The following is a 12,838-nucleotide window of genomic DNA, read 5'->3' as shown; positions in this document are numbered from 1 at the left end:
TAAAGAATGGACTTAAAGATCAATACTTAAAGTGAATGTTCAAAAAGGAATTATCATTTAGTAACTGGACTACCAAATTAATTAACAACATGGAAAAAGCCATTTCTGATGTGTTTTTATTTTCTGAGTGTCTCATTAATTTTTCCTTCCTTTATCTGTGGATATATGTCATAGAAGTGGATGTATGCCATAGAACTAGAATCAGTATAAATGGAAACAGCAGAATAAACCTTCATAATATATGGCTGGTTTGCTTTTACTGAGAAATATATTAGTATATATTTCCAAAAGAATTTTTCTGATGAATTAAAGGACATTCTTATAATGAGCTTCTTAGGTCATCATGGACAAGTATACAAAGAATTCTACGCTTTTTTTTTTTTTCTTCAATTTCTTTGTGAACCTCATTAATCTGGAGTGCTGATATGTGTAGTGACATTTCAATTATTCTCCTTATCACTGTCCTGTGAGCTCTTCACACAAAATGTGGAAAATTCTGTTATATATTCACACTAGGACATGGCTTTTTTGGCTAATAGAACTAGAAGAATATGCAAGTGTGAGGTTGCAAACTTTTCAGATCTTTAAACTTTGACATGAAATCACTTTTGAGATTCTGCAAGTGGATCTCTTCACAGAAAGAATGAAAAATTTCATTTTCAGCAAACTAACAAAAAACTTAAGCATCCTGGCAATCTATATACTTGGAGCTATTTTAAAACAACTGTCTTCCTTTTTGCCTTTCCAAACTCAGCTATTTCTTTTGTTTAAGCAATGTTTCCTCTCAGGAATTCTTCTAAAATTGAGTTAAAACATGATGGGTCATCACTGCACAGTATTGTTTTCCAGGAAATCACTGCAAACATATGTACTATCTTTGACTGCAATATCCAGTGATCTAATAACTAGTGAAGTTACGTCTTTGGGGAGATAATGCTGGGTTCACTTGACAACAGGAAAATAATGAGCATGAACCTTACTGGGCATCTCCGAGTCCCACAACAAGAAGGGCTTGCAACCTTGCTCCCTGCGTTGTGAAAGAGGGGTGTAACCTTAGGGCAGTCCTTTGTACTGCTCCCAGTAGAGGTCACTAGAGGAATTACGTTTTAACGGCATGACAAAGCACTAAGACAGCAAGAGGAGAGATGCGTCTTCCTGAAAAGCATATAAACTGTCCAGGCATTACTGCCCGACAGACTCTCAAAAAAGAGATGAATGTGCACCGCTCCATGAAGGAATAGGTAACTTTAACTGGCTACATCCGAACACAAGCAGCATTCATCTCGTTAAACAATATTGATACTGGCCAGGGAAATAAATCTAACTTATTAAAAGTAAATTTGCTACCTGTGCATTTCCAGATGCAGAGATCTCTTTCTTTCTTCCACAGGTTAACACAGTCCACAAGGTGTGCCAGATATATGAAGCCAAAATGCAGAAATTTCCTGCAATCCAAGCAGCATTTCTTTGCAAGGGTAGATACATCCCTTTTAATCAACTGATTATCTTAGTTCTCCTGCTCTAGTAGATGCAATTTGGCAGGCACTCTTAAAATCTTCCCCAGTTCTATGAGTACCACCTAGCTAGACAAGGTTCAGACACGCAGCAGGATCCCATCTCACGCTTCAGCGCATTCCCTGAACCTATAAGGAAAAGAAGTGATGGCCTACTGACAAGTGTGAAACAGGTGTAAGGATCTACCCGAGATGTGTATTGCACAGACTTGAAAGGCAATTACTCCGACATCCCAGAACTACTTAAACGAGAGCAAAAATACCTTTGCTGTTCAGGCCACTGGTGATCTTTTTTCCTTTTTAATAGGCAAGAAACAGGAAAAAAACACCCAAAGAGCAAAATTCAAGACAATTACTTAAAAAGTATTATGGTGCACATGCACAGGAAGGTCAATTTTAAATGCCAAGGCTTTACTCTCTGCAGTCCCTTCTGTTCCCATGGTTGCAGTCTATCTACGTTGCTCCCATATCGAAAGCAACACCATGCAGAAGAGGGTCCCAGCTGTCTCTGCATCTCATATCCAGCATCTGCTCACCTGCCAGCCATCAGGTCCTTGATCCAAAGGATGGATGTGCCCAATGATTTCAACCGCATGATGTGAGACTTAATGCATTGATGATAACTTCTTTCTCTAAGTGACAATGGAGCCAATGAGGAGAGGTACTACACTGAATCTTGTTCTCACCAACAGGAAGGGCTGGCAGGGAATGTGAAGCTCAAGAGAAGCTTTGGCTGCAGAGATTGTGAAATTATGAAGTTTAAGACAGAGAAAAGGGTGCAGAAGGCAGTGAAGAGGGTACACAACAAGCTCACTGTCTCGGACTTCGAGAGAGATTTTTGCCTCTTCAGGGATCTACTTGGTAGAATACCAAGGGATGAAGCCCTGAAGGAAGAGGGGCCCAAGAAAGCTGGTTAATATTCAAGGATCACCTCCTTCAAGCTCAGGAGTGATGCATCCCAGCAAAGATGAGGTCAGGCAAAAATGACAAGAGGCCTGCATGAATGAACAAGGAGCTCCTGGACCAACTCAAACACAGAAAAGAAGCCTACAGAAGGTGTAAGCAAGGACAGATACTCTGGGAGCAATACAGAGAAATTGTCTGAGCAGCCAGAGATCAGATTAGGAAAGCTAAAGCCCTAACAGAATTAAATCTGGCCAAGGACATCAAGGGCAACAAGAAAAGCTTCTATAGGTACATTGGTGATGAAAGGAAAACTAGGGAAAATGTGGGCCCTCTCCAGATGGAAATGGATGACCTAGTTACCTGGGATATGGAGAAGGCTGAGGTACTCAAAACTTTTTTGCCTTAGTCCTCACTGGCATGGGCTCTAACCACACTGCCCAAGTCACAGAAGGCAAGGGCAGGGACTGGGAAATCGAAGAACTGCCCACTGTAGGAAAAGATCATGTTTGAGAGCATCTAAGGAACTCAAAGGTGCATAAGTCCAAAGGACCTGATGAGATGCATCCACGGGTCCTGAGGGAACTGGCAGATGAAGTTGCTATTCACTATCAATCACATTTGATAAGTTGTGACAGTCTGGCGAAGTTCCCACTGACTGGAAAAGGGTAACCGTAACTCAGATTTTTAAAAAGGGAAATAAGGAAGAGCTGGGGAACCACAGGGTAGTCAGTCTTGCCTCTGTGCCTCCCAAGATCATGGAGCAGATCTTCCTGGAAACTATGCTAAGGCACATGGAAAATAAGGAGTGACTGGTAACAGCCAACATAGCTTTACAAAGGGCAAATCATGCCTGACAAATTTGGTGGCCTTCCAGTACAGGGATACATAGTTGATGGATAAAGGAAGAGCAACTGACATCATTTACTTGGACTTGTGCAAAGCATTTGATACTGTCCCGCACAACATCCCTGTCTCTGAACTGGAGACACGTGGATTTGATGGATGGATCACTCAGTGGAGAAGGATTTGGTTGGATGTTCACACTCAAAGAGCTGCAGTCAATGGTTCAATGCCCAAGTGGAGACTAGTGATGAGTGGTGGTCCCTCAAGGGGTCAGTATTGTGTCTGGTGCTGTTTAACACCTTTGTCATTGACGCGGACAGTGGAATTGAGTGCACCCTCAGCAAGTTTGCTGACAACACTAAGCCGTGTGGCATGGTTGACACGCTTGAGGGGACAGGATGCCATCCAGAGGGACCTGACAGCTTGTGAGGTGGGGGCACACAAACTCATAAAGTTCAACAAAGCCAAATGCAAGATCCTGCTTGTGGAGTGGGGCAATTCCCTGTATTAATACAGGCTGGGGGAAGAAGGAATTGAGAACAGCTCTGCCAAGAAGGACTTGGGCGTACTGGTGGATGAAAAGCTGGACATGAGCCAGCAACGTGTGCTCACAGCCCAGAAGGCCAACCATACTCTGGGCTGCTTCGGAAGAGGGGCTGCCAGCAGCCCTAATTTCAGACAGCAATTAAAAATCAAACAATTTGAATTGCATTCTCACTCCCATTGTTAAACAGGTAAGAGCCAGCAGGAAGAGACTGCAGGTTTGTTGACCAGCAGCTTGCAGCTTTGGCTGGGTCATCAGAATGAGTCTAGGTGAGGAGTGTGGAACTCATTGAGAGCTAATGCAGCTGGGTAAATTACGTGATAGTTTCACAATCAATAATAATTGCATAAATAAACTGGTGCTGTTGTCAAAAGAGGTGGTCTCACCTTCTTACACCCAATTGTTCCTACCCTATGACATCCCTCCCTTGGATCAGCACAACCTCTTGTCATGGCTGTTCAGTGCAATGTGTCAAGGACAGATCTGGATTTTTATTCTATTTTTTAATCTGGTTCTCACATATGAAAACTCCTCTTAACGAAAACATCTTACATTTTTTAATGTAAACTGTGTGTTCATCTCTGAAGACAGAACTTAGCCAAGATACAAAGATGTAAGGTGCTAACTGTACAAATGTGGGGCAAGAGGACATTCTGAACAAAATATACGGAAGACAGGTTTTGTGATGAGTTATTTTGAGTCATCCTCTCCAAGAGAAGAGTGGTCCTGGTGGAGAGCTGATGTGGCCAACAGTGCCATCTAGAGGACAGCAATACTATAGCTTGTGCACAGCACTAAGATAAACATTACAGTGTGAAGTCATTATTCATGACTGATGGTCAGCATTTACTGGATTTGCTTTCCATAGTTGCATTTTAATGGTTCTGAAAGTCTTTTTTCTAGGTTTTTGTTCTCACAAGAATATACTGTACTGAAAGAGGAAAATTGTGTTTGCTTATTTAATAAAAAATAGATCTAGAAAAATAGTTAAGGAAGACGGTTGTTTTCATCTTTAATTATAGTCAATTATTTTCAGACAGCATTATTTCCCCACGCTTTGACCCCTCTTTTCTAGATAATCTCTTGAGTTGTAAGCCACTGCCATTGAAATGAATGGATGTTTCGTTACTTCTTTCAAAGTGAGCAGGATTTCATCCCCAGAAATGACATACATATGCCCACAAGCATACACATGTAAATGCACACACCTGAGCAAAGATTACTGTATTTTCTGCCAGCATAATCTTCTTTCCTTCCTTTCCTGATCAGTACAATAAAACTGCCTGTCAGGCAAGCAGACCAAGCCCAGAACTCTCAAAGGAAGGTCTTGGTTTTCCTTTCATCAACATTAACAGAACAGCTAAGGCCTAATTCTGCATCCCATTGAGAAACTCCTAAAAAAATTGTGTGGAAGTTCAGTTTTAAAATTAACTTCTAAGCCTGTAAAAGCTCAGGAGAAATATAACTAATGTTTATGTATCTGGAAACCCCACTCCAGTGAGGTATATTACCAGAGCTCAGCCTTTCACCTTTGAAGTCTTGTCCCCAGGAGACTGATGAGCTAAAATGGGAATGCAGAGTTACTTCTCCAGCTTGCAACTAGTCACCACCTGTTCATCTTCTAAACGTATTCCTTTCTCCCCTACTGCAGCTTCAAACTCTCCCTTGCCTTTTCTTACAGTGCCCTTAACAAAGAGCTGGTTCCAACCATTAGACTGAAGAAGCAAACATCAAGGCAACGGGCTAGAGATGTTGCAGCAAAGAGTGTGGAAAAAATCCCTCCACCTGAGCTACTATCTGCAATTCATCATCAAAATAAGATACAACGACACAGGCAAAGCAGCTCACATCACCTTTTCTTTATCCTAATCTGACAACACATAGAGGAAGAGCTGCATGGCAGAAACAGCAGTTTTCACCTTCTCACCCATGCAAGTTGTGGTTTTCACACTTGAAGAAAACTATCTAAAAAGAGTGAAAACCAGCCTCCAAACCCAAACCACCCATATTTATTTTTTTTAATTCTCATTTTCACTGTAACACTAAATGAAACACTCTAAAATACACACATTCTATTTATACGAAACATCCATTGTTAGCTTTAATATACAGATAATTTTCTTTCTCTAGAAAGCAAAACTTGTAGTGACTCACTAAAGACTGGAATAATTTTGTACAAAAGTGGCCCAGCAGATTAGGAAATCAACTTCTTGAGTTGTGAATACAAATGAAAACATCATGAAATATACTTTACACCACTACTCCAGGGTATCATCTGAATGAAAAAGTACTCAGAACACTTGAAAAACTGTTCTACCATATCAGCACAATCAGCACACAAACAAACAGCCTCAGTACAAATCTTTTCACAAACTGGTATGTAAAATTAATTTTTTGTTGCCCATTGCAAGCATGTTTTCTTAGTTCTTGTCTAGAAATACTGGTTCCTCTAGAGTATCCCATAGAAAAAAGCATGATACAAGGAAATGTGTTACTATTTCTAAACACATTTGAGCTTATCACTGAGTCATTTCCTGGTAGAGACCCCATACTATGATGCCCAGGACCGTACTTACAGGAGACAGCGGTGGCACAGACATACACCAGACAAACATTTGGACCTGCAAGCCAGGCATGCAGCATGTAACCATGCCCTGTTCAGCCAGTGTCAGTGGGGAGCAAAGGACAAAGCTGCCTTAGTTCCTCTGGGAAATGTGCTCTTTCCCTGGTATTCATTCAGTTCCCACTAACTCCAGAGCTGTTAGGTAGAACAAATGCTTTCAAAACATGAATCCAATAGAATCCATGTTTATTTTCTGATTTTGAAGAGCTGCAGAACCACACAACTTTACAATTTCTGAATAGAAGTCCAGCTGTAAATAAACCCCAGAATAAAAACACACGTGCTTGCTTCAATGAATCCAGAAGATAAAGAGATTCTGATGAGTCTTTCACAGCTGCAATACATTTTCACAGGAGATAATGAAAAATTCAGCTGCACTGGGAAAAACATTCTTTAACTAGCTGAAAGAAGAAAAGGACAGTGCTTTGGGAAGACATAATTAAGTATGCAGTTAGTTAGATACCTTTTCATCTTCTGTTCCAGGATCTGATTCACTGAATTCTTCTTCCTGAAAGCTTCTAGTCCTCTCCACTCTTTCCATGCTCTGAAAAAAGGCTGTTTTCTCCAGTCTGTTGCTGTTGTATCGTCTATTGATCTCTTCCAGCCTGTTAATCTTAAATAGCGTCATACTATGCCCAGTTAATCTACTGTCTGTTTTCCTCTCCACCTTAGATTCGCAAACCAGTGAATACTCGTAACTTCTGATTTCTCCTCCTTCTTGGCTGTACAAAAGAAAGACAAATAAGAAGCATCAATGTTATTCATGCATTTCAGCTTAGAAAACTGCTGTTGTTGCAGTATTTTATATTTCAAGTCTCTCCTTGTACTTTCTGAACCAAGACACAAATACAGTTAACAGCAGTAGCTGCTGTTCTACCTATTCATCTACTTTCATCACCAGATAAATCAAGCAGCCTACAAGACCAACACAATTTAAATTGTTCATGGAAACCATTTAGCTGTATCAAATCAATATATATTGCTGTTGCTTGCAGAACTTGCTTACTGGTCACTGCCTACTTTTTAAGCACTTCAGTGGACCCTTGTTCCTCAATGTGTCCTCTTTCCCCCTGTTGCAGTTCCAGCAAGTTGATATGTGAGGACTGTGTTATTAAGTCAATTAAGTTTTCTGACATTATACAGAGCGGTTTAGGCCTGAACACTGTCCTTCCCTCTCTTCCCACTGTCTTATACTATGAAAATAGTTAATTGCCAGAATGGTAATGATTTTGGGCCCAATGTTGAAGACTGCAGAATAGCACAGTCCTCAGCTGTGTTCCTTCTCCCTATAGGCCCTCATTATGTGCCTAATAATTCTATAATATAGAATCATTGAAACTTGTCTAATGGTAAGATTGGCTGGAAAAGTTACTACAAGTCAAGCAGTTAGTTTTGATTAATTCTCTGTACAAGTGCTTTTATTCCACAGCAAGGTGGTGTGTGTAATCACTTGGTTACACTTGGCAAATACGCCCTTTTTGCACAACTGATTTAAAAAGAGTAAGAGAAACTACTCTAAAATTTCACTTAGCAACTCCGTGTAGTCCCAGGAACTAGAGGACAAAAATATTTTCATTGTTGTTATTATTGCAACCTTTCCTTCACTGCACTAACACTTTAGATCTAGAAAGCTGAATCTGGTCAATCTCATTACACAGCTCATGGTTTTCATTTTAGCCTGCATAAATACTGTAAACTATATGGTGCAGTTAAGAATGTATACACAACCTTACAGTCACAGAGAAACAGCTTTCAGTGTACAATTAAATCAGTTAATTTCAGGTACCATTAAATCAGTTATTTTTACTCAAACGCCTTCCAACAGAAAATATTCTTCACTGTGTTTTGACCCCATACCTGTGCACAAGCAACAGATTAAATGTATGCCTACATCAATTAACGGTACTGCCCATACTTAGCCCTTCAAACTCTTCCCAGTTGTGAAAGATGCCACGTGTGACACAGGAGGTGGTGTGCTACTGGTGTCATTTATAGCTGATAGATTGCAAAGGACAGTGCAAGCTTGCAACTTGCAAATGAGCCTTCCAGAGAGATTCCTGCTACTATGTTATTACAGCTCTAGAGCACACTGTTAATATGTGAGATGCAGGGACACCAGCGTGGGACATTCATGTAAGACATTCATCATCCGAAGTCATGCACCTCTTATGCAAAAACGCCAGGTCTGCTACCTCTAGCCTCTGCCACCATGTCTCATGGCTCTGACATCCCTTTCCATCCCCTTCACGTGAAAGGACGCTTTATGAGATTTATTCCCCTTGTTGCTCCAGAGCAGGGTTCTTGAGTTTTCCTAAACTCACTGATAATTGCAGGTGGCATACAACAAGGGACGAGCCTAACCTTTGAGCCATTATTTAACAGATTCTTCAATCTACTCTCCAAGGGGTAAAGGAACATAATCCAAAGCTGTCAGAATGAATAGCTGATATTTTCAGATGCCCTCCCGCTGCCCCCACATCTCCGGCTACTCAAATCCAACAGTGCTTTAGAGCATCGTGGCTGTGAAGACTACTTCTGACCTGATTTGACTGTAAAAAAAGAAAGTAGGTTCAGGCTTTCCACAGCTCTTGAAAAGGCACATCATCTTCTAGGTTATGATCACCAAGTGTGGCCATCCATCTAAGGAGAATGACATGTCCTACTGAAAGGACAAGTTGTTCCTTCAAGCTGACCAATGGTTCAGTTAGCTGGGAATATATTAAGGAGATGGCAAGCCTGAAGGTATTACTGGGCTCAGCTACCAAGCAGAGACTATGATTGAGTCCAAATGTAATTGCCCTCTCCCCTATTACCTTAATATACCCCTGAAACAATAAACTAAGCAACAGAAACCTACTGACGTGCATGCAAGATATGTTTCCAAGTGCATCCTCCACAGTCCTAGAGAAGTAATCCCGCCCTGGTCCTGTGCCACTGAGTGATTGGAGGCTATGGCCTTCCACCTTATTTAACAGAAAAGAAAAAATAAAGAAAAGACGTTCAAAGGGGTCTTGAGCTCCGTTTCCCCTAAAGGAGGGTGAAAACCTTCCCCTCATCATTTACCTTCCCCAACTTTGGCCTGGAAGATACTTTATTCTAGGTCATCTTCAGCAAGCCAACCTCTCACTTTAAGCAAAATAAAGTGTTTCATGAACCACATCCTCATTAACACAATCTGAAACCACACATTCGTCACAAAAAACACAGGAACTTGCCTAGCTTTATGCACAGGGGTTATATGCCTACAGTCCTTCTGCCTTTTCTGCACAATAGCAGAAAATAAGTATATGTGCACAATAAAAAGATAAACAATAAAGTAAAAAAAATTGCACAATAAAAATATAAACAATACAGTAAATGCTTATAAAACTGGTCAGAAATAGAAATGTGTAGGAAAATAGGTATTAGCCAAAAAGAAGAACACACAATCTCTTTTTCTTTCACCATCTGTTTTTAGATCAGAATCCCTTCAGTCAGGACTAGGTTTACATGGCGGGCTGTAAAGCACTTTGCTCAAAACTCAGTACTTTGGACTCCATCTTCAGTTCAAATAAAAATTTTATTTCTAACCATTTGCAAACCATCCATTTTCAAAATTTAAGCCTGAGGACAGGCACCATTAGCCAGCAGCCAGACTTGTTTACCTCCAAGTACATCTTGGCATTACACTGACCTGAATTTTACAAGCTGGGAACGATTATGTAATGGTATATAATTAAACCTAAATATATAATTTCAGAAAGAAAACAAGATGTAATGTGGAAAGAATTACCAGTGGGTCAAGTTCATGTGGTAAATTAGGATGCAAATGGTACTGCTTTCTTTGCTTTTCTTTCAAATACAACCTGTCCTACCTTCTCTGTAATACAAAAGATGCATAGTCTTTATTTTAAAAAAGAAATAATTATTGGTAGCTCTTCAACTGAGAATGAAGTTTTCACATATTTCAACAAACAACCAGATTGACCCCAAGATATACAGACCTTGACAATATTGATTAGCGTGACCCCAATGTAGGAGGGTGCATCTCAAACATTGTGTTCATCTTTGGGTCCCCACTATAAGAAGGATGTTGAGGTCCTGGAGCGTGTGCAGAGAAGGGCAATGAAGCTGGAGAAGGGTCTGGAGCACAAGTCCCATGAGAAGCAGATAAGGGAACTGGAGCTGTTTAGTCTAGAGAAGAGGAGGCTGAGGGGAGACTCTATTGCCCTCTACAACTACCTAAAAGAAGGTTGTAGCAAGATGGGTGCCAGTCAGTTCTCACAAGTAAGAAGCAATAGGGTGTGAGGAAATGGCCTCAAGTTGCATCTGGGAGGCTTAAATGGATATTAGAAAAACTGTCTTTACTGAGAGTGGTGAAGCACTGGAACAGGCTGCCCAGGGGAATGGTGGAGTCACCATCCCTGGAGGTATTAAAAAAATGTGTAGACATGGCCCTTTGGGACATGGTTGAGTAGGCATGGTGGTGTTGGACTGGCAGTTGGACTTCATGATCTTAGAGATCTTTTCCAACCTTAATGATTCTATGAACAGGGCCAGTGCATCCTTGCTCTTCTCCCACTCCTTACCCAGGTCTGGCTGCATAGCCCCACTGAGGCAGCGCACTGGCTGAAAACCTGCACACCAGAAAGCCAGCAGTGACAACATGCCCTGGAATTGCAGCCTGAGAGACCATGGAGATACTGCGCATAGAATTTTTCAAAGTCTTATGTCAAGGTATAAAAGCAGCTGAACAGGTTACAGACACAACTAAAAGCGGGCAGGTCTCTGCCTCTGATGAATTTAGAATCATAGAACTGTTTGTTTGAGAAACAGCTTTGAGATCATTGAGTCCAATCATACCTGTCCACTACTAAACCACATCCCTGAGCACCTCATCTACCTGTCTTTTAACTGTCTCCAGGGATGGTGACTCAACCGCTTCCCTCGACAGTCTGTTCCAGCACCTAATGACCTTTTTGGTGAAGAGCTTTTTCCTAATATCCCATCTAAACCTCCCCTGGTGCAACTTGAGGCCACTTCCTCTGGTCCTATCACTTGTTACTTGGGAGAAGAGACCAGCATCCATCTCACTACAACCTTTCAGGTGGTTGTAGAGGAGTGTGCACGGCCAAAGAGCAGGAGTCCAGGGCAGGCAGCTCCCCTCAGGGAACACTGTGTGGGCCCACAAAGGGCTTTGCTCTCCTTCTCTCCTTGAAGCCAGAGATGATCCATGAGGGGCGGGAGAGCAGCGCTTGCCTCCTCTTGCAGTGGGGCTGGGAAAGCCACGAAGATATCAAAGTGCTGGGGCACCCCTGCTATGAGGACAGGCTGAGAGAGCTGGAGTTGTTCAGCCTGGAGAAGAGAAGGCTCCAGGAAGACCTTCCCTTCCAGGGAATAGAGGGGCAGAATCACCTCCCTCGACCTGCTGGCCACACTCCTTTCGACGCAGCCCAGGACACAGCCTTCTGGGCTGCAAGCACACATTGCTGGCGCATGTTGAGCTTCTCATCGACCAGCATTCCCAGGTCCTTCTCTGCAGGGCAGCTCTAAATGACATCATCCCTCATCCTGTATTGAAATCAGGGATTGCCCCCACCCAGGTGTAGGACCTTGCAGTTGGTCCTACACCTCTCCAGCCTGTCCAGGTCCCTCTGGATGACATGCCGTCCTTCCACTGTGACAACTACACCACTCAGCTTGGTGTCATCCGCGAACTTGCTGAAGGTGCACTCGATCTCACTGCCAATATCATTGATGAAGACATTGAACAGCACCAGTCCCAGTATGGATGCCTGAGAGACACCACTGGTCGTGGATCTCCAAGTGAACTTCAGGTCGTTGACCACTACTGTCTGAACCATCCAACCAGTTTCTTATCCACCAAACTGTCCACCCATCAAATCCATATCTCTCTGTGAGAATTAGTTGATGTGTTTTGCTGCAGCTGGTTTGTTCGTTTAATTATCTCATCACATAAATCTGTCTTGTAAGATGTAGCTGTTTCAAGTCAAGAGATAACCTCTCTTGGGGCTACGAGAATTTATTAATATGCTTAGTTGTCTTGTAAGACACAGCTGTTGTAGGTCAGGAGATAACCTAAAGGTCCGTGGTTTAGTGGCAGACAGGAATGGTTGGACTTGATGACACAAGAGGTCTTTTCCAACCTGGTGAATCTATGATTCTATGAGTCTCCAGACACGGTTGGATAATCTAATAAAAGAATGAACATTCTTTGAGGATTTACACGGTTCTTATATATGTAAGTATGTATACCCACTGCTTTTGTAAGACGTTATGCCTTTTTTTAGAAGGGCAACCAATTGTAAAATAAAAATATTATTGCCTTTGCTCTGAAGACTTTGTCCTTTTCAATATTTTACCAGTGAATGAGTGTTTCTCCCATCTCCAGTTTAGAGAGAAGGATGC

General features: G+C 41.8%; 1 protein-coding gene across 1 annotated transcript in view; it reads right to left on the bottom strand.

The window, feature by feature from the left end:
• Nucleotides 1–12,838, bottom strand: part of MYLK4 (myosin light chain kinase family member 4) — an 86,913-nt gene that overhangs the window by 61,355 nt on the left and 12,720 nt on the right. The window contains exon 2 of the mRNA XM_054058854.1: nt 6,894–7,152. Within this exon, the coding sequence (XP_053914829.1) occupies nt 6,894–7,152 (259 nt within the window). The remainder of the gene's footprint in view (nt 1–6,893; nt 7,153–12,838) is intronic.

Source organism: Cuculus canorus, chromosome 2 (assembly GCF_017976375.1).
Source record: "Cuculus canorus isolate bCucCan1 chromosome 2, bCucCan1.pri, whole genome shotgun sequence".
Lineage (NCBI taxonomy): Eukaryota > Metazoa > Chordata > Aves > Cuculiformes > Cuculidae > Cuculus > Cuculus canorus.
This window is presented reverse-complemented; position numbering and strand designations above follow the sequence as displayed.